Source organism: Chaetodon trifascialis, chromosome 16 (assembly GCF_039877785.1).
Source record: "Chaetodon trifascialis isolate fChaTrf1 chromosome 16, fChaTrf1.hap1, whole genome shotgun sequence".
Lineage (NCBI taxonomy): Eukaryota > Metazoa > Chordata > Actinopteri > Chaetodontiformes > Chaetodontidae > Chaetodon > Chaetodon trifascialis.
Genome location: NC_092071.1, coordinates 20192520 through 20214352, shown reverse-complemented (window position 1 = coordinate 20214352; position 21833 = coordinate 20192520). Strand labels below are relative to the sequence as shown.

Here is a 21833-nt window from a genome sequence, read left to right as displayed (position 1 = left end):
TCTCTCTCTCTCTCCCTTTCCCTCCTTGCTCAACCTGCTTATCTGAACTGGGCAGGGCTCGATATACTCACAGCACAGGGGGAGGGCCTTGTCTGCTTTCAATCAATAACCTCTGGAATTCAGAAATACAAGTAGGTCCTGTCTCTGGCAGGCTGTACCACACTCTAAAGGGCGGGCTCTCAGGCACACTCGACGAAATCCCTATCTGCTCTTGGCATTCTGTCTGTTTCCGCAGGTCTGACTGTGTTTTTAGTCCATCACAATGGCTGATCACACTTCTCCAGATTACTTCAGCTGCTCCCTGTGTCTGAACCTTCTGAGGGACCCTGTGGCTATCCCCTGTGGCCACAGTTTCTGTATGGACTGCATCAGTGGCTACTGGAATGAGGCTGACTACACAGGGATTTACATTTGTCCCCAATGTAAGATCACATTTACCCAGAGGCCTGTGCTGCGGCCCAACGCCACTCTGAGCATGGTGGCTGAGAAGATCAAGAAGAGTGGTCTGGCCCTCAACCTCAACACGTCCCAGGGGAACATCTACGCCGGACCAAGTGACGTCCCCTGTGACTTCTGCTCTGGGAAGAAATTAAAGGCTGTGAAGTCCTGTCTTAACTGTCTGGCGTCCTACTGCGAGAAGCACCTGAAGCCACACTATGAATCAGCCACCTTCAAAAGGCACAAGCTGGTGGATGAGCTGGGAAACCTGGACAGGAAGATCTGCCCGCAGCACCAGAAGTCCCTGGAGCTCTTCTGTCGAACAGACCAGATGTGTATCTGTGCTATCTGCACAGTCAGTGAACACAGGGGCCATGACATTGTCTCTGCTGAGGCAGAGAGGGGTGAGAAACAGGTAAGAAATCCTCCTGTCTCTGCTTATGGAACATTTTAATAGACTAAATACTGAAAAGGCTCAAGAATAGTATTGTTCACCTGTTACTAAAATCACTTTCAATCAGCCTGAAAGAGAATGAAAGTGTGATTTCATGTCAGACAGATAAGTAGCATATTCAGTTACATAAGAGAAACCACAAGCGGAAACTCCTCTCCTAATTCCACTCTGATATGTTTTTCAGCCAAATTCAATTTTCAAAAGAGCCACATTCACAATTCATTAGAAATATATAGTCACTGGAGTAGGTTATGTGAAAGCAAACAGGCTGTTTTTCCCAACCCCTGTCCCTGCACTACGACTGGCAGCTGTACTTTGACCCATTTCACCAACACTATCAGCTAAACTGGCAGCATTCGCCGCCAAAACAAATCCAGCTCTCTGATTAGCTGTATGGAGGTCGGGGGAGTGTCCCCCAGATATCACCTCTGAAAGCTGCCTTTCAGAAAATGCAGTGTTCCAGCTGTGGGACAGATACACAGAAACCGTAGACTTCCCTCTGCTGCGTTCGTTCCCACCTGTGGGAGTGGATATGTAATGATACTGGAATGTCAGGGAGTCTAGGCCTTCAACACCTCATGACCAACCAATCACAGTGCTGTAACCATGGCAATGCTCATTCAAATGACTCACAGTCACATTGCCTGTAAAACCACGTAGAGTAGATAAGACTGTCAACAAAACTGCAGAATGAATCTACGGCATTCGGACCAATAATGCTTTTATGCAGGAGTGATTTAGGAGTTTAGGGGTGTTTTTATGGCACTCGGGATTTTTAGGACATGATGAAGTTACAATTCATCTTTCTTTACAACACAAGGAATCTGCTTTCTCTCATCCACAGATTTACAACCTGAATCTCACACATCTCCCTCCATCTCCCGCTCTCTCCCCTCCCCCTCCCATGTTCAACCCCCCTCAGATTCCCCACATTCCTCAAGCTTATCTTGAAGAATGGGTTGGTGGGCTTGAGTAAAAGCTGAATTAGAAGCCCTCTGTTCTGCATGTCAGTGCTGTGTGCACCTTGAAACATCTCTTTAAAAGTCAGGCAGCGGTTGATTCACATTCCTAACATGGTCAGAATTCCATCAAAGATTTTTCCCCCCTCTCCCTCTGAGATAAAAGCCGGCCGTATTAAGAAGATTCTTTGAGTGGGGTTTATGAGAAATGCCGAAGGGTCTCCCCAGATATTCCTTAATGAAAAAGAATGTTTTTACTCAACCAACAAATATGAGGCTTTATATCTCGTACAATAAAACAGCATGACATTCTACTACATCTTGTGCATACTTCTGCATAATAAATGAAAGGAGGCCAGAACGGGCAGTCAGCATGGGAGTGCAGGCTTGACAAAACAATGCAATAGACGGCTGTGTAATATGCCTTTATTCTGCAGAAACTCTTGGGAGTCTCTCAAACTGAGATTAGACAAAAATGCCAGGAGAGGGTGAAGGAGCTGGAGGAGCTGAAGACTGCTGTCGATTCACTCAAGGTAAGGTTTACATGTATGGTTCAACCAATATATTTCATGCATTTCCATGCAAGAAAGAAAAGGAGGACATTGCTGGAAGGTGTTGACTACAGCAGTTCTGTAATGCGCTGACATCTTGCATGTTGCGTGCAGAACTCGGCCCAGAGAGCCATGGTGGAGAGCCAGAAGATGTTTGAGGACATGATCCGCTCCATTGAAAGGATGAGGTCAGAGGTGACCAAGCTGATTGGTATCAACGAGAAGGCTGCCTTCAACCAGGCCGAGGCTTTGATCGAGCGTCTGGAACAAGAGATTGATGAACTGAAGAAAAAGGAGTCCGGCCTCAAGCAGCTGTACAGCACAGAGGACCACATCCACTTTTTGCAGGTACAAAATTGTATGTACAATATGTTATCTTGTGCACACAAGATAACTTGTATCAATGACCTTTGTTTCATCCGCTGATTATTTCCTGTCTTGTCTTTTGGATAATAAAAGTATATTGTGTCCAAAACATAATGATCTTGTTTGCACAATATAGAAAAAATTTCACCTTAAGGGACTTCAGGGGCTCTGTAAGCTGTCCATGATCATAATGACAGTATGAAGACATCTTAAGTCCTTTGTATCAACTGGGTGCAAGAATTTCTAAACAAGCACTCGAAGAGGCGTTAATAGCAGCGCTTTGATATATGACTCCTAATATTAGGATGGACAAAAAGTGTCCCCATCTTTGTATGTCCCCATCCATGTATAAGAATACATTTGGTTAACTCTATCAAATACTCAGATAGTTCAGGTTTATGGATATTGATTGGTCCTTGTTACAACACTTTTCTTTTCCCATCAGAACTTCAATTACCTCTGCACCCCCACTGATGACGGCTTCATACCCAAAGTGACGGTGAACCCTGACTTCTCCTTCGGGGCCGTCAGAAAAGCTGTGGCTGAAATCAAGGAGCGCCTGGAGGAGTTTGGCAGAGAGGAGCTGCTTAAGATCTCCAAGACAGGTCTGACCTTAGCTGCAGAAACACAACACTTCTACATGATGGGCAGAAAACACCAGCAAGCTCAATTTGCTAAATGTGAATGTGTTCTGTCTTGTAGTGAATGAGGTCCCAGTGTACACCACAGAAAGTCGAACACTGGACAGAAGGAGCAGAGGTGAGCGCTGTCACGCCCTATGGCAATATATGACTGTCAGAGGTTAATTATTATTTAGGTTGATAATGCAATTACCATGAATTGTTGGAGGCAAAACCACAAAGTCATTGTACCATAGATCCTTCAGCTACAAGCACTGCAAAACACGACAGAAAGAGAGAGTTACAGGCATGTGTGTGGGTGTATGCAGTTCACACTGACCTAACTGTTTCTTCATGTGCAGGCAAAGAAATGACTGTGGACAATACTCCTCCAGAGCCAAAGAGCAGAGCGGATTTTGTGAAATGTAAGTGTCTGGTAATGAAATGTGATAATTCAACCCCTTGGTTACAAAATAAGCAACACATTTCTGATTCTTCTCTTCCAGACTTCTGTCACTTGAAACTGGACCCTAACACAGCCTACAAGGAGCTGTACATCTCTGAAAGCAGCAGAAAAGTCATCCGTACCCGAGACCTGCAGCCCTACGCAGATAGCTCGGAGAGGTTCGACAGCTTCGCCCAGGTGCTGTGCCGGGAGGCCCTGTCCGGAGGCCGCTTCTACTGGGAGATCGAGTGGACTGGGGAGTTCTCCATTGGAGTGGCCTACAAGAGCATCAGCCGCAAGGGCAAAGGCTCCCTCTGTCTGCTGGGCTACAACGACAAATCTTGGAGTCTCCTCTGCTCTGACACAGGTTACTCTGCCTGGCACAACCGGGTGGACAAAGCCATCAACGCCCCCCACTCCCCCAGGATAGGCATGTACCTGGACCACACTGCAGGTGTGCTGGCATTTTATAGCATAGGCAACAGCATGACCCTCCTGCACAGGTTTGAGACCACATTCATTGAGCCCCTCTATCCAGGCTTTGGAGTTGGAACCTCAGTCAAGATCTGCAGTGTCAAATGAACAGTGATATTTGAGCGCTCATTTGAAATGTGTTTCTCCTAATATACAGTAAAGCTTTTGGAATATATATTTTTGCAACACTTTGAAACTGTAGCACACAGCATCGATGAAGCTGTGTGCTTATACCTGAAGAAAAAAAATACTTTTTTAACTCTACACATCACATATTATGTTTTGCATTGTGTTATCAGATCACATTCTTTGATAGTTTTCTAAGACATTAATGAAATACATAATGGCTACATAATCACACAAATACAATATAAAGAGAAGTATTATACATGTTGGCATCTGAAGGTAACTGCTGGATAATATTATAACATGTCAGTATACAATAAAAGTCAGTCTCTGTGAGCTAAACCTGTAAATGTTATGCATTCCCACCGATAGCTGTGCCGTCACATTGTTACACATGATTTCATAAAGGCTGTGACATATCTCAAATGATGATGTTATTATGTCATAATGAATGTAACCTGAGATAACATGAGGTACATTTGCTTATGATTGCTCATTACGTTCTTGGCTAATATTACTACATAATTCATTTAAAATATATTGCACTCTTATGATCAGTATGCGTACTACAAAGCATGTTGGTGCATTAACAGGTATTATTATGGTTTCAACGCATTAAGAAGAACACATCGTTGTCATTTCATTTTGTCATGTTTTGATATTATCTGATAGCTGTCGTATCAGTTGCTGAGAGTCCTCACAGTTTTTTCACTTGAACTAACCTTTATTTAATTTTATGTATGTTTACTTATATAATGGACGAGCAGAGTGTAATTGATATCAAGAAGACTTGTTTTGTAACAAAATTGTTCATTGAGAGTTCCAAATAAAGAGCTAAATGAATGGATTTCTGTGTTTCTGAGATTATTTATCTATTTCTACATTGAAACATACAAGCCAAATGGTGTTATATCAATGTTACCAAATTAAATGTCTTATTGGATTAGAAACAGTCTTTTTGAAATAGATTTAAGTAAGAAAGCAAAGCTACTTTTTTGATTTCTATTGATTGTGTTTTAACAAAGTTGTGGTCTAAAAACTCGAAGGTATCTGTATCAACAGAGAAATCATTTACATACTTTACATATTAAGGATGTAACTGGTATTTGAGCAACCAAACCACCTGCTCCGAAAACTCATTGCAGTACTAACAGGACTTGAACAGAGTGCTCACGACTCTATCTGCTGGTTGATTGCAGGAACTGAACTAAAAAGAAAGTTTCAACTGTTACTATTTACAGTCAAACCGCCAAAATAAGTGCACCACTGCTCTACAGTATTACAATGCATACAAAGTACCATTTTACTTGTTCATCAGCTCATACACACCAATGTCTGGCTGAAACTAGCTTATTATGTATATTTATCTTTGGGTGTATGCATCAAGACTGATTTTTACTGCACAGTCGAGTGCAATTCCAAAGTAGGTATTACAGGAGAGGGTTGTGCAACAGCAAAGTGCAGAGTGGCAGGAGAGTGTTTTGTTTCTTCATATATCTTCTGGTTTTCTCAGCAGGATTCCCCACAGGACACAGGTGTTGCTAACACCAATAACGATGTGTCTGACCATGAGCCACCATGTACAACACAAAGCCCCAAGACTGAAGCAGCAAAATGGAATTGGAAAAGGAATTCAGCCGCCACTTACTAAATTTACATCTGAGCTTTTCCAACTTTATCAAAATGTCCCATGCATGAACTATAACAAAAAACACTTCTCCACCTAACACTCCAAGAGACCAAGATATTCTCTAACAGTGGTGTTGCTAGGGTCTCTCGGGACTCCAAACAAGAATTTATTTTTTGCACACATAAATGCACAATTTCTGGGACATTTGAGATGAATGCTGAAAAAATGCATTAGCGGTTCTTAAAGTGAGGTCCAGGGACCAACAGAGGACCCTGAAAGCCCAGGCCTATCAATAATCGTTGTTGTAAATAAGTGGCTGGGGGCCCCCCGAGTGGCAGGGGGCTCCAAGCAACTGCCTGGCTTGCCTGTCTGCAAGCCCCGCCCCTGCTCTCTAAGTACTTTTAGACTTTAATTACAAATTTCCTTTTGCTGTATCCTCACATCTGTCTAATACAGGGGTGGGCAAACTGTTCCACAAAGGGCCGCTGTGGCTGCAGGTTTTCTTTCCAACCAATCAAGAGCTCACAGTTTGACCAATCAGCTGTGTGAAGAGTGAGATCAGTTGAGTGAATGAGTCAAGTCTGGTGTGCTGCTGCTTGGTTGGAAAGAAGACCTGCAGCCACAGCGGCCCTTTGTGGAACAGTTTGCCCACCCCTGGTCTAATACATGCATGTTATATAAAAAGCAATGACCCAGAAGACAAAATTTTTTTTAGACAATAGATATCTGTTTATTGGTTCCCAGGATTTTTACAGGAAGTTGAGCAGACAACGCTCAAGAAAAAAAAAAACACAGCATGACAGTCCAAAATTCAGACATCATAGCCGATGATGCCTCCCTTGCCAATGCACTCTCCGATGTAGAACCACATCAATACTTCAGTGGCCACCAGTCCGTTCCTAAATGTGTCCTGTGAGGAAACAAAAATGTGTTAGAATTACTTCTGGAGAAGGAATTTAACCATGGACAACAATCGCCCTGTCACTGTTTTCCCTTTGGACTGACTGAATTATATTTTCATTTGACGCAGCACTGACTTCAACAACTGTTTTCACTGCTTTTATTAGCATGTAATTAACTATTTTGCCAGGTTCTGAAATGTAACAATATTTACAGTCCCTTATGTTTTGTGTCCTGGCTCATTAGAACCTCAAGACGTGTTTCACGTGTTAATTTAGACAACTTGAGTATTTATTTGTGTCAATAATGTGTAAGTGTGTGCTGCTGTAGACACCTGCAAATGACAATATAAATTCTCAAATTTTCATCATCACTGACAGCGATACAGGTGACATCCCCTGAAGTACTAAGTAACAATCACATCTCTAAATCTATAGTACATTACAGTAAATTGTGAATACACAGTTAATTGTGTAACTATGCTTTTTTTTGAAGTAAAAAAGGAAGCTTTATGTCAGGTTTAGTTGATTTGGCCAAATTTTGTGAGCTGTACTGAGATTTTAGCTTGCACTTTATCCATGAGCCTTACAGCGAGCTGTTTTCATTAGAATGTTTCTAACATATTTTGAACAAGAAAACTAATCGCAATGAGGTCTCTGAGTGACCAAGACATTCTTTCTGGGAACATTTCTTCCAAATACAATTCAAAAGATCGGATTTTTGGTGCCAAGAGCAATTTCTGTTTACCTTCACTGTAGTGGGGTGGCAGCATTGTATATCTGGCAACTATAACAGTTTGCAGGGCGAGATTCAACAAGGAGGGTAATAAGATTTTGGAGGTTTTTGGTTGATTTTTTATCATCTATGTGAAAGTTTCACTGACATTTAAGATGATGAACACCTACAATAGACGAAAACTATTATGGTCAACAAACTGCATACTGGTTAACAGTTCGCCGTGGGAGTCAAACCTTTTCAGCAACATAGTCAACAGTGCATTTCCTATTCTATCAGGATAACAGAAAGCCTCCACTCATTATTTCTGAATGTATCATAAACAGCTACTACAGCCTAGTGTCCTGTCAATGACACTAGGAGACAAGTCTTCAGAACAAGGTCTAAAATCAACATGGGGCATGTACAAACTGACAATTCAGGCACTTGAATGGGGAGTTCTAATGATATGTCACTGTAATTTTTCATGTATTTAATATGTTTTGAACATTGGTGTCTGACAGTTGTGTGTATACGTATGTATATATGTGAGGCCATAACATACGCACCCTCACTGTGGTTTGACCGAGACGGCCTGTCTGGACAGCCTTGATGAGGTTTTTGGCCCCCTCGATAGCCTTGGGGATCTCAGCAGGGCTGGGAGGGACAAGTTCAACGCGGGCATAGTACCAAAAGGTTGCTAGCCGCGGTTTGGAGTAGGTGACAGCGGCTAGAAGAAAAGAAAGAGTGCAATTAAAGGTCTGCTGCAACTTTCATTTGCTGTGGCTAAAGTTAGCTTTGAGCTGTAGAGCTCCCCTGCGTGCTGATTAGTAGCATTAGCCACATAGCTCTCTGATGTATTCTCTACGGATGTAAACAATACAAATCGCGCGTAGTAAGTAACAGAAAAGCCAATTTGTCTAAGGGAGGAAAACGACGTGAAATCTCAATTCAGACTTTTCTGCATCGAATAGCATTAGTTAGTGTTAGCAACATCCACTTCATTCAACTGATGCTGGGTCTCGGTGTTATTGACAGCGTCGGCCTAGCAACGTCTTGCCAATGAAGCTTATAAGGTTACTGCGTACGTACAGTTCAGTTCTTCGTTGCTGGATACATTTTGTGACCAAAAGCATAAGAAATTAACTTACCGCCGATCAGGGTAGGTACTTTAGCGACCAGTTTTTGCACTGCCTGTGCCATGTTGACGCGTTTGTCGAGGCTAACTGCTTCGTTGGTTCCTGCTAGCCGACTGAATGTCACCTCCAGGACCAGGACCAGGACCCGCGAGTGCAGCTGACCACACATGTGCCTGTACAGAAAGCCCGCCACTCTCAATTAGACCTTGTATAATTATAGGTCACATTATATGACATGTTTATACGACGTACATCATTTGAACATTTGAATAAAAATTTCATAATATAAGTTGATTGTCACTGTTGCTACAAGGTTACAGGTAATTAAAGTCAAACGCCTAATGCGCAAGCTACATATTTGCCATATGGCCACTAGAGGGTGCAGTGAACCATATTGTTTTTTGAACCATCAATATATAGTATGTCATGGTTCACAAATTTTAACATACATTAGATAAACATCATTCATAGGGGTATCGATCAGAGACAAAAAGGGATAAAAGTATACATTGATCTCACTTTTTTTAAAATATAATATTTGTCTTGGTTTGATTTCCAACAACTATTCACCAAGCAGATGTGAGATATCATCTTAAGGAAATGTAATATTTTATGAGATCCATTCTGGATCAAGAATATCTTTCCAGTCCTCATAACTGGTGAACTGATAAAAGCAACAACACAGAGAGTACAATTAGGATGGAGTATGTTCATCACCCAGGGCATGATCCATCCATCAGATCAATCAATTCTTAGCTTAGTTTAGTTTAGTTTAATTTAGCTTAGCTTAATTTATTTGAGTTTAGCTCAGTTTAACTTTGCTAAGATCTCGACACCATCAAATGACGTTCTTTTCATTTAGTCTTATAATATACTTTGGTCAGATAAGTTACATGGAAGTCTTTGTTTATGATTACATAAATCCTGATAAAACACTTAATGTGCACATCACCACTTTCACATTTATCTAGAAACTTGTATCATGCTTTCATTCATTTTTCACTTGGCTCTTTTATTTGTATGTATTAAGCAATAACATTTTGAGTTCAACATGGCAAATGGTTGGTGAATATCTACAACATAAGTAATCTTACATTTGAAACATGTTTCACAATAGAACTTTTTTTTCATCACTTAATTTAATAATAATAAATTACACTTATTATTATTATTATTATTAAATGATTTGTTTTCGTAGAGTGTAATTTTATTGAATAGGGATCTGACAAATATTGCAGTGATGAAAAAAAAATTGGAATGTTTTACATGTAATACATTAAGCACATACACATAACACACCCCCACCTAAAGCAATACAATAAACACTTTTTATATAATATTAAAGGGCCATATCAGTGTTTTGTTTTTTGTTTTTCCCCATTTAACCCCAGTACTTCACATTAGTGCAGATTATGTTTTTATTAAAAATGGTAGTTTCTGCTACCACTGGGTTCCATTCATCGGTACAATAAGAAATGTATTTTATAAAGATTATGGTCAAGATGTGGCAATTGTTGTCTGAGATTAAATGTTTTACATCTCTAAATGTATAATACTGAAGCAAAGAATCGTTTTCATATCATACACGAATACACATTACAAAATTTCTTTTGTTTGTAAAATTGACAGTATTAGAGTTTTATTTAGCTTATTTTTTCTGTTTCATCCTTTGCATTCATGAAACCCTGGCATTCAATGGAGGCGATCTAGGGATTTTTCCTCTTCAGCTCAGTTTGAAGTCTCCTCAGCAGGCATATGGTATCTTTGTCACTCACAAAGATGATTTCTCATCATCTTCTTCCTCCTGCCGACACACAAACAAGAAAAGATGGTGATCATGGTGGTCACTGATGAATTGATAAACATTGAAACAGATTATGTAGCAGATCCAGTCTTTTTTTACCTCACTGTCACTGCTGTCTTTGGCAGGTGTGTCAGTCTGCTTCAACTTGCTGTCACCAGTCTTGTCCATGACGAGTAGGGAAAGAAAATGTCCTCCTTCCTTCACGAGCATAATCACATCTTCCAGATATTTCTCCTCCACATTTTGTCCATTGACTTCAATCAGCACATCACCCACAAGTAATCCTGCATTCTGCCCAGAGCCCCCAGAAGCCACCTGCAGGGGAAAAAAAAGCAAAATCCTACCACCACTTCTGACACAAAATAATAACGTCCTGACATGCTCACTTCTTGTTTTTTGTGACAAGAGTGACAAGCTAATGTTGACTAAATGCCATCCCTACCTGGCTGATGAAGGTCCCTGGTTGATGTGGGACACAGCCCAGGTGAAAGCCAAACCCCAGAGGGCCTTTTTGGAGAGAGCAGTGCCTGGGTTTACACGAGCCATCCATTTTGTTTTGTGGGGACTTTTCTCTCTGATCGGCATCTCCATCACAGAAGAGAAGAGGTGATAGACCCAACTGCAGAAACAAAATAATAGAAAGAACCATAATCACTGGCCCTTATCTGGATGTGAGTTATGTTTGACATAGATTTCTGATGTTTCTGATGAGCACCATCCTCAGCACTTGATTATATAAAAACACTGTGTTTCAGAAAAAATCATGCATCTGGTAAGTGATGCCCACCTTGGTGTAAAACTCCATCCCCTGGAGAGTGATGGTGGTGAGTGAGACCTGTTTCCCACTCAGTCTGACTCTGTCCACAATCTCCCCATGCTTCAGTGACTCCACTGACTCTCCGTTGACCTCGAGCAGAACCTCTCCATCTTTCATACCTGCCCTCTCTGCTGGACTGCCAGGGTCCATCTCACGCAGAATATGAACTATTATTCAAATACAAACAGACATTTGAGTCAAAGGCTGAAGTCTAGAATACCCGTGTTTTAGTTTTACGCTCTTTCAGCCCCCTCACATTTGCGTCCTGATGGCGCCTTCTCCAGCCGAAGGAGGATGCCGTAGCCCTCGGGTCCACACACCAGGTGGAACTTTCTGGGTCTATGGGGCAGGTTATGTGAAACAGCAGCAATGGGCAGGATGGGCATCCTCTCTCGTGTGTACTTCTTCTCGCTCTCACTGTCAATCACGAGGATGGTGATGTGATCGCCACATTTTTTCATCTACAGCAAAACATTATTTATTAGGCAAAGTGGGACATAATAACTTCAGTCTTCTATTTCTAATCGACCTGTTGTTTGTGTGCATGTGCTTTTTAATGATTAGTTTATGTCTGTCAGTTGCATTCATTATTAGAAACACCATTTTTGGTTAAATAACCAGTTTTGGAGTAAATGACAGCAAAACAAAGTGCAGCAAAAAGAGAGATTGTGCTGACTTCATACCATCCTGCTGAGTGCAGAGTGTGTGAGATCGGACACTGTTGCTCCGTTCATCCACACCAGTCGATCTCCCTTCCGCACCCCCGCCTTTTCAGCTTCACCTCCAGCAACCAGGTTCACGGAGAAGTGGCCTTTCTCTCCTAGAGAGCAGAAACAGGAGGAGCGACAGATTTCATCTTAACATCCTTCCGATAGAGCTCTAATCTTGAACCTTGGATATGTGATTATCAGCAGGAGCGCTACCTTCCACAGGTGTGAAGTTGATGCCCAGACCTGACACAGGATGCTTGGTGATGTGGCAGAGTCTGGGCGGTTTGCAGCCTTTGCCCTTCTTAATTCTGGCCAGACCTCGAAGGTCTTGACCTCGGGACACAGCCTGCTCATACTCCTCCTCATCCAACACTAATAAACATAACTGGAGTCCACTTAGCTTTATCTTCCGAGCCACCTGATTCATAAAAAGGGAAAGAGTCAGTTTTCCATCAGCCCATTAGAGAGACCTCTGAGTTTAGAAATGTAGTGCTTATCTTACTTCAGAGTGAGGAAGATCATCAACATAGTAGCTGTTGACCTCCAGAAGCCTGTCTCCATCTCGAACGCCACTGCGTCCTGCCACCCCACCTGACACTACATTTCTAATTATGTGACCCTGGCATCCCTTCTCCACCCGCAGATGGAAGCCATACGACTCCCTTTCCTCCCGTTTGAGAACACACAGACGTGGGCTGGGTGTTGCCACATAGTCTGAGCAGGAAGAGACAGAAAAGTGCTGTCACTCAGCCTGTGAGCAGTGTTCGCTCATGGTCTGATACACAGGAGATAGGCAGAAATTCATATGCAAGATACCTGAGTCGTCTGTGATGACCATCACTGGGTTGTCTATTCCCTCTTTAGGATTAAATGTAAATTTCCTGCAAAAGGAGACATGGGAGACATTTGGTTTAATGATTCAGTGACAAATAATTGCTGATTGAAATGGGTAAATTGTTATGCATAGGTAAAGAAAAAAGAAAAGATTTTTGTTCTATTTATCACCCCAAAAACTAAAAGTTTTGTCTAATTTTCAATGAAAGTAATGGATAAATTGCATCAGTTACATTTACATGACAATTTCTTGTCAGATAACAGATGTCACAACCTCATCTGTTATTATCAATAAAGTAATAATAACATTTATCTGTGCACACAGGGTCTTATCTCGGGCCCAAAGTCTTAAAGATTACTACATTCCAAAAGTCAATATGCCGAGCTGAGTCGGTTACAATTTGTTTTATTCCAGTCAAGCTGTAATTCTGTTCTTCTATGTTAACATTAACATTAATGTTATTTTTCTTAGTAGCAGCAGTATAGTTTTCACAGTTTGAACTGACAGTGAAATCACGAGACTATTTTAAAATTTACGAACATGCAACGTGCAAACATTTAAATGAAGAACAGACTTACTCCTTCAACCCTATGATTTCCACCAAACCTTGAAAAACAGACATCACATCAGTTTAGTGATTTCAACAGAATAAAATTCCTCCAGTGAGATTCAATATTTGTTCAATTACAAACATATTACCATATTTACTACAGTATGTGATATAGTTACATCGTCATTTTTAATCTGCATCGATACCACACACCAACATGAATCAGACATGATATTATATCAATATGACATTAACTGTCACTCACATTAAGGTGGATTCATGTGAACTTACAGCTCTGTGAAAGCCTCCGTGGTGCTGTCCGCTAAACTAAAACATCAGCTAAACAGTAAGACTGATATGTGAACCTTGAATGACATATCTGCTGACTTCAACAGCTTAACAGCCATAAAACAGGGTTTGACTTTATGTAATTATCTTAAGTCTTTTTCCTCTCTGGGGGGTTAAAGAACACTAAAAAGCCTGAAGGTGTCTTGTGAATATGTAACAGATAAAGAATCTAAATTCAGCAAGAACTTACACAATCAGCCAAACAGTAATTTTACATAGATAAACATTCATTTCTAAGTGCATTGTTGCATTAGGACACCTGGGATGCTAATATTGTATCAGTGAGAAATCTATTTAAGCCTTCAAATAAAAACATTCTGATACACGTTGCAATTTCCCATGTGGCACAGCTTAGCCATCGTGCACTGAGCAAGCTTCAATGACGGGCAAGAGCTATTTATGTCGTTTGAGCAAAACAGTGAATTCATGACACCTTATGAGTTTAAAACAAATCCCTCTTACATAAAGGGCCGGACTGAGTCATTATTCATTCACCCTTATCCAGTATCCAAGCTGTGTGCTGCAGGGATCCATTCTGGGCCCTGTCCTGGTCACCAGCTATGTAAATTAGGCTGTCTCTTCAGTGTCTGCGTGTAAAATTTACATAGATGATACTGTTTTATGCTCTGTTGCTGATTCTGTCCGATCAGCAGTAGAGAAATTACAGCTCTCCTTTACTGCACTGGTATATGCACGTATTAATATTCAATTAGTAGTTAATGATAATAAAAGAAAATCCATGGCATTAGCCAGGGGCAATGATAGATTACAGTCACATGAGACATTAATTAGACATTTACATAAGAGACCACATGGAAAACCTTGTTGATAAAGTGTGACTGAAGCTTGGTTTGCTGTACAGAGACGGCTGCTGTAGAGAGGACTGTTGAGGCAGTTTTCCTCTCAGATGTCAACATGCTGCTGCCTCCTCTCTGAAGGCCTGAGACTCCACTCTCCACTCTGCCCTCAGAGCCATTACTGGTGATGATTATAACACTCACCACTGTAATCTGTATGATAAATTCAGTTGCCCTTCCCTGTCTCAGAGAGGTAATGAATAGTGGCACTTATTTATCCACAGAGGCCTTGCTGGTAAATTGTCAGACCTCATCCTTGCTGCTCTGGCGCTCTGGCCTGTACTTAGCCGACTCCAGTGATTGGTTGATGGTTGGGCGGCCTTGAATCAGAACTGATCCTGGACCACTGCATTAGCAGTAAAGGCATCCTGTTTTTGCTGTTAGTGTAATGGTCTCATAGAATAATCTGCAATGTCTTGAAAAAATTAAAACACTTCTCTGCACCATCTCATCATTGACTGTCTGTCCTTGTTATTTTCTTTCTATTATTGTACAAAACTATTAACCGTAGAGCATGAGTGTGCTCAACCAACCTACCCTGTATAAATAAAGGTTAAATAAAACAAAACTCACTCGTAGTTTGCTCGCAGTTACTCATCTCCCCATAGTGGCCATTAGAAGGACTAACAAGTAATGCACTAAGCGTCACTATCCTCTGCACTGCTTATCTGTTTGGTTCACCATGTCAGTGACACTGAGTTCTTGTTTCTCAGAAACAGTGTGAAATAAAAGCAAACTGTTACCACAATCTAACACACTCAGTAACTCTCTGCTCCCGCATGAGATCCATCGCTCACATCACATCTACATGGCTAAACAGCCCCTCTGCTGAATAACTTGTACCACAGGCACTTCGGTGCAGCTAATGGGTCACTGTTTGCTCTTCCCCACAATAAACATTCTTTTTAAGGCTCTCGGGCACAGTGATCCTCTGTATACACACAAAGACAGGCTGCTGGAGCTCAGTTGGCTCTGTTAAATTGTGGCAATAGGCTTTTCTACTTCATAAAGAGGAGAACTTTGAGATATGAATGATGTTGGAAGCATCTCGGAAGCATTATCCAAATGGATAGATTGAATTTGCTCAACACGACAAGTTACAGAAATCAAGTCAAGTGTCCTGTCTAAAATCTATGTTTTGGCATGTAGACAATGGTTGGTAACTCTGTATGGTCCAGTTTGATCTTGAATGCAGCACAATACAATACAAACATAGCACAGACACACAAAAAGTCAAATTTTTTTTTTAAATATAAAAATCCAATAAAATATACAGACAAAAAGGACAACACAAATGCAACAGCTCATACAAGATAGATGGAAAGCACACATTAAGACTGCTCGTAAGGTTTGAATGTGTTACCTGTGCTTGATCTCATGCTGTGTCTTTTTCCCATCAGGTCAGGTCAACCACACTGACAGATGTAACAGTGCAAGTGTGTTCAAACATTTAATCTGTCCGCAGTGAGACTCCGCCCTTTGAGGGCCACCAAGCTTAATGTTTAATCTCTGGGGGAAATTTTGAGCATACGCTCCTATATCTGCTTTGCATTGTACCAAGGACTGAAAGTACGAAACACAGCAAGATCGTTACCCTCTGTTCTGTCTCAAAGGATGACTTTCATCTTGTTATTCTCCAAAAGTTACAGTTATCTGTGCATGTGTGAGGACTATATTTGTGCCTGTTTCCATGAGAATCACATCTAAGACTGACAGTGCCAAGGCCAAAGCTCAATGACAAGTTGCACAAACATTCCAACAAAAGCAGCAGAGTAGATTCATAGTTCAGCTGGCGTGAAGAAATGGTGCTGCTGCTCAAGGTGAGCATAACTAAGAAGTGACTGAATGGAAATATAGAGAAAAGGAGGATGAAGGAGGTGGTGAGAAATCAAAGCGTTATGAGTGGCCATCTCTATTTCACTTGATGGGTTCCAGGAAGCCACATAGCACTTAGAGATGGGAGGTTATTAATTGGGTTCATGCTTATGTCATCCCACCACCTGACATTTCTTAGCTAAAATTGATTGCAATGCCTCTTTGTCAGCATGTTACAGTCAGCCCTCATCTTTCCTTAGGTAAAACGTTAAAAGTAATACAATAGTTACATTAAGGTGATGACTTGCAGCATCTTTACTGTTTATATGATCTCCAAATTTCAGAATAATGATAAGACGCTTAACTCCATTGTGCTTTTCTCTGTGCTGAAACCTGAAAACAGACTAAAGAATAAACCTTCCAGTCAACTTATATGTGCTCATTAGCATTCCAAGTTCAAAAAGTTTGTTTTTCAAGTTTTTTCAAGTTTTTTTTTTTTTTCCAAATGACAAGTTATTTCAGATAATGTTTAAACATGCGCCTCCTCAAAATTTGGCTGTTGGAAAATTAGCTTAAGAATGCATGATTCCTTCAGGCAGTTCAAAGTTTTTGAGGGGAGAGCATGCTGGGGATAAATTACAGATACTTGTGCAGAGTCAGACTGGTGTTGCTATGCATCCATCCATTTTCTATGCTGCTTATCCCTTTCGGGGTCGCGGGGGGGCTGGAGCCTATCTCGGCTGTCAACGGGCGAGAGGCGGGGTACACCCTGGACCAGTCGCCAGCCGATCGCAGGGCACATACACACACCATTCACACTCACACTCACACCTAGGGGAAATTTAGAGTCACCAATCAACCTAATGAGCATGTTTTTGGTCTGTGGGAGGAAGCCGGAGTGCCCGGAGAGAACCCACGCATGCACGGGAAGAACATGCAAACTTCACACAGAAATGCCCGACCCGAGAATCGAACCTGCGACCTTCTTGCTGGCACGCGCACTACCTGCTGCGCCACCGTGCAGCTTGTGTTGCTATCCTTGAGAATGTATTTAGATGCTGTTTGGAAAGTATTGCATACAAGGATTTGGTCATAAATCTAGGGAAGTAGAGACAGTCTTGCTGGTGGACAGATTACCAAGTGCCACCCTCTGTGGTAATAGAGGTCCAACATGTGGCACTGCTGCATGTCCAGAACATTCTGCTACCAGAAAATGTCATTTTTCTGTGCAGGCTAGTTCTTACACCACCAATTTAATTTTCCACTAAAAACACTTCAAACACAGTTTTCTATCTTTCAGTAATTAGACATGCAGTTTGTTCAGAGTTCGTGTGATCATACTTACTAGCGCTGTACAAATTAAACTGCACCAAAAACATATAGTTCCTCATTCGAACATGAGACACTCTTCAATTAATTAAAACAGAATCTAGTTTAAGTTAACCATGTCTAACTGACATCCACTAGGAGGCAACAAAATCCAATAATCCAATAAAATATGTGCACTGATTTTTAAGGAAATTACTATTAAAAAGGCTGAGGAGAATGCATTTGTTGATACTTCATCATACTCTAGAATTCACGACTACCTTAGTTAATAAGAAGCTCTAAAAGGAGAAAAATAAGTAAGAGAAAAACTGGTGTGACTGCCCCACAGGAGGTTTTGAATTGTGGCTTTTAGTGCAGTAATGACAGCTGACTCACATATATGTGTAACCAAGCTACAAAGGCAGCAACAGGTCCAAGCTCTGATCAGTTCACCATTCAGATCTTACGTCAAAATTATTTGACTTCACTATTTTATGGATAGGTATTTGTAACCAATGACAAGCTATTATGTGTCTTGCTTGCAAGGTGCAAAGGCCCACATACGGTCAATTAGTAACTTCACCTCCACTGATGTTCAAAGGTTAGGCTTCCATATCATTTGTGAAAAGGAAAGGAAACTATGGAGACACAAGATGATCCGTGCAAGCATTCATTCAGTGTAGCACAAAGACACATTGCAAGAGCGAGATGAGTGAGCTTGAACCTGCTGAATGACAGAGAAATGAGAGAGAAATAACAGAAAGTACGCTTGCATACAGGATGTTTGTGTGATATCATTCCTCAAACGTCTGCCTTGTTGAAGTGGAGCAGTTGGAATGAGAGAGAGAGAGAGAGAGAGAGAGAGAGAGAGAGAGAGAGAGAGAGAGCGCCAGTAGGGCTTCTATGGGACTTTTCAATCCTGATTCCGGATCCAAGTGTCAGTCCTGCTCAGTCATCCCTGATGGGATCCTCCCAGCCACAGGAAGACACAGAGCTCCCATCTGTGCCTAAATCCTTGCCAAAGCACTGGAGTGCACTCACGGTCATAAATCTGTAAAGAACACAGTCACCTTTTTGTACGCATGATTCCATTTGTTACACATACTGTATCTCAAGTCTGAGCATCACTGCTCTTCTGTGGACCTCAGTTGCCTCCTTGTTGAGCTGCAGGAAATGAGACACATTAAAAAGAAATGTGGGCATGTTAAAGACTCTGTAAGGAAAGATGAGAGCAAATGCTGCAGAACTACCGGTGCTGCTCTTTGCTTTGCATGGAGCCTGAGGCTACGCTCAGCCTCGGCGGGCCTGTGTGACATCCTTGCAGAGAGTCCAAAGGCCACTCTTTTATCGTGACACACATGGCTTCTCTGTCAGTGTCTGTGTCTTGTGTTTCCTCGATCTGGGAATCCATGGCAACAGCAGCGTGAATGGTCTATTCAGGACCTCCACCACTGCACCCTCTGTCTTTGAAATTATACATCAGCAAACAAAGTGCATAGTTGGTTTGGTCCAGGTTTAGGCCTGGTCCCAGGTGGGAAAGTAATCTACTTAATTTATATTTTAAAAATGTAAAAAAGAATAGGAAAATGCTCTTTATGCTCCAAGCAGTTGTCTGTCATCTCAGTGGAGACTGGTGTCTGAAATTCATTCATTTATACTATTTTGTCATTGATTATTTACTCTAAGATGTCCAGAAATCAAAAAGAACAGATAATTGTGTTGCAGTAATAAAGCATCCTTTGTTTTAGTTTGAATTTGGCAAGGATTTGAAGTGAAAACATTGGTGGTGAATGTCATCTGTTAAATAATTATTTCTTGAATATTTTTGCAAATTATATAACCTACCCAAACACTTCCCCTTAACATTTCATTGTGAAATGTTTCGTGTGTCTTTTTTCTTCCTGTAGCTTTGGCCAGAGGATCCTTCTGGATGGATCACAATCCAGATGTTGTCTGTAGGCTCTTGGGACAACTTATTATTATGACACCGCAAAAAACAGCAAAAGTAACAACAACATCATGGGGAATTTCGACATCCTTCATAACCCAATTCAGTACCATTTCATTTATGTTTTTGAAATCAGCTTAATTTGTTGTCTACTAATGAATCTGCATGAATGCTAACACCTTCTTTACTTGTTCATGGCATCTAAACTCAATAACCTGACTGAATTGTCTGCGCTGCTTGGAGTAGATAACTGACACTGATCTGACTTTTTATTTGTCAGGCATCTCAAAACCAATGTTTTTAACAAGAGCATTGACTTAATTTTACTGTCATTATTCAGCAGATGAAATTTGTGTAAAAAATGTCTTCTCAGTCAGTTGCAGTCTTACTCTGTCATGCATCCCCATCTATTGGATAAACCTTCTCAGATGTCCATTTCTTGGACACAATTTTTATTTAAGAAAGAGTCTATTTTCTGCAATATCTCTATATAAAATGGATTTAATAATACTTTTTTTTTTTTTTTTTTGGAAAAAAAAGTTTGGGGACCTTACTTACACTCCCCAGGCATCATGATGCGTGACAAATACCATGTACTAATATTCCTGCTGTCTCAGCAGAATGGCAGCTCTGCTAAAGGGTCAACTCACTGAGGGATGCTTTCCCAGCATTCAGTTATACATTGAGCAATAAGGTAACATCCTCTGCCAACAGAAATTGTGGATGTAAAAAAGGGAAATGATCACTTGGGTGCACACTCCGCCCAACAGATATTGCATGATTCTGACCAGAACACACAAAGTCTGCTTACAGACTTTGAGGAAGATGTCACTATTTTATAGCCTATAATTTTCATTCCTCAGACTGTGTTGACAAAATGACATGAACGGACACTTATTTCTTATATTTGAAGTTATTTTGGTGCAAGAATGAAACTCTAATTCTGAAGAAATACTAATATTTTGTTTTCCTTTGGCTAATAGTGCAGGACAACTATGCCAGTATGAAGAAGCTGTCTGCTTATCTACTTACATCAAGAAATCAGTTGTATGAAACGCTACAGTATACAGAATGTAGTGGGACACTATACATACTGCAGGCGCACGTTCATGTACATGCAAAAGGTTTTTCATTGACATTTTGATGGCGTTATGCATCCATATCATCAACACAGGCAAAAGTTCAAAATTAAGCTGTGGACATTTACCATTAATGTCTGGCAAAAGGCAAATAAATCAAGGTAATTAATGGCCATATGATAAGAGAGAATGTGACGCATACTGGCTGAGAACATATGACAGCTAATCTGAATACAATTAATGCTGAATAGTTGGTTTGAGTACAAGAAAAAGTTGAATTCCTGGCTTGACTTCAGAGTGTTCTGATTGGCTGAGAGGAACAAGTGTACAGCACGTGGGACTGACGTTAATTTACAAAGACGAATGATGTGGCAAAAATCAAAGGGCGAATAGAAAGAAGTAGTTCCAGTTTTACATTTGTTGTTCAATATTTTTTTTGTTGAAGGCTTTTGCTGCTATTTCGAATATCAAAGAAAATATTAAATACCGTAAATCCACAAATAAAATGGTAATTATATACACTATAATGTACTTTTAAAAAAGTGTGACTGCGTATTCATCCGCCTTATTGAGTGCACTTTCATTTCCGGGATGTTTTCTCTGCTGACCAACCTCCACCGCCATTGCAGGTTAAGGGAGTCGGTGTAGTGGCAGTCAGCCGTTAGCCTGGGGAAGCCCGCAAGTAAATAGTTTAGGGACGAATAAGAAAGTAACATCACACCGACAGTACGTTTGACACAAGGCTTAGAATTAATTATTTGACCTTTAGACTAGAGGCTCCCTGGCTGTCCGGCTAGGATCTGAGAGAAGAAGAAGCCGTAGTTTGTTAGCATTAACGTTAGAAGAAACCGGAGGAGAGAGAGAGAGCAACCGCCATGGCTCAGATCCTGCCTATTCGCTTTCAGGAGCACCTGCAGGTATTTGGATGAATGAATGATTAAATTGT

The 21833-nt window shown here is 41.0% G+C and overlaps 4 protein-coding genes across 5 annotated transcripts in view; 2 read left to right on the top strand and 2 right to left on the bottom strand.

Annotated features, from left to right (window-relative positions):
• The first annotated feature begins 90 nt into the window (after window positions 1-90).
• Window positions 91-5280, top strand: ftr82 (finTRIM family, member 82). Its single transcript, XM_070982472.1, has 7 exons — window positions 91-853; window positions 2289-2384; window positions 2517-2750; window positions 3214-3373; window positions 3471-3527; window positions 3751-3813; window positions 3895-5280. The coding sequence occupies exons 1-7, from the start codon at window positions 263-265 to the stop codon at window positions 4413-4415; spliced, it is 1722 nt and encodes a 573-aa protein (XP_070838573.1). The 5' UTR covers window positions 91-262; the 3' UTR covers window positions 4416-5280.
• Window positions 5281-6768: 1488 nt separating this feature from the next.
• Window positions 6769-8975, bottom strand: atp5l (ATP synthase, H+ transporting, mitochondrial F0 complex, subunit g). The gene is made up of 3 exons (XM_070983061.1): window positions 8829-8975; window positions 8247-8407; window positions 6769-6973 (listed from the first exon to the last, which is right to left on the bottom strand). Exons 1-3 carry the CDS (start codon window positions 8878-8880, stop codon window positions 6875-6877), a joined length of 312 nt encoding a protein of 103 aa, XP_070839162.1. The 5' UTR covers window positions 8881-8975; the 3' UTR covers window positions 6769-6874.
• Window positions 8976-10587: 1612 nt separating this feature from the next.
• On the bottom strand, window positions 10588-21511 carry nherf4b (NHERF family PDZ scaffold protein 4b). The gene is given in 13 exon segments (XM_070983492.1): window positions 10588-10620; window positions 10720-10935; window positions 11063-11239; window positions 11408-11604; window positions 11694-11898; window positions 12121-12257; window positions 12361-12565; window positions 12650-12861; window positions 12964-13028; window positions 13561-13588; window positions 16101-16141; window positions 16143-16300; window positions 21500-21511. Coding segments are annotated over 13 exon segments (1686 nt in total).
• Window positions 21478-21833, top strand: part of cltca (clathrin, heavy chain a (Hc)) — a 36373-nt gene continuing 36017 nt past the window's right edge. Inside the window, exon 1 of one of the 2 annotated variants that reach the window (XM_070982343.1) lies at window positions 21478-21804. Coding sequence is in view for 1 of the 2 variants with exons in the window: in XM_070982342.1 (XP_070838443.1) it covers window positions 21763-21804 (42 nt within the window). In the remaining variant the exon portion in view is untranslated. The remainder of the gene's footprint in view (window positions 21805-21833) is intronic. The other variant, XM_070982342.1, reaches the window with a different exon arrangement.

Coding starts and splice junctions, on each gene's coding strand:
- ftr82 (XM_070982472.1), top strand. CDS start 263: ATGGCTGATCACACTTCTCCAGATTACTTCAGCTGCTCCCTGTGTCTG. Junction 3,528..3,750: donor ACTGGACAGAAGGAGCAGAG/GTGAGCGCTGTC, acceptor CTTCATGTGCAG/GCAAAGAAATGACTGTGGAC. Junction 3,814..3,894: donor CAGAGCGGATTTTGTGAAAT/GTAAGTGTCTGG, acceptor CTTCTCTTCCAG/ACTTCTGTCACTTGAAACTG.
- atp5l (XM_070983061.1), bottom strand. CDS start 8,880: ATGGCACAGGCAGTGCAAAAACTGGTCGCTAAAGTACCTACCCTGATC. Junction 8,408..8,828: donor AGTACCTACCCTGATCGGCG/GTAAGTTAATTT, acceptor CTTTTCTTCTAG/CCGCTGTCACCTACTCCAAA. Junction 6,974..8,246: donor TCGGTCAAACCACAGTGAGG/GTGCGTATGTTA, acceptor GTTTCCTCACAG/GACACATTTAGGAACGGACT.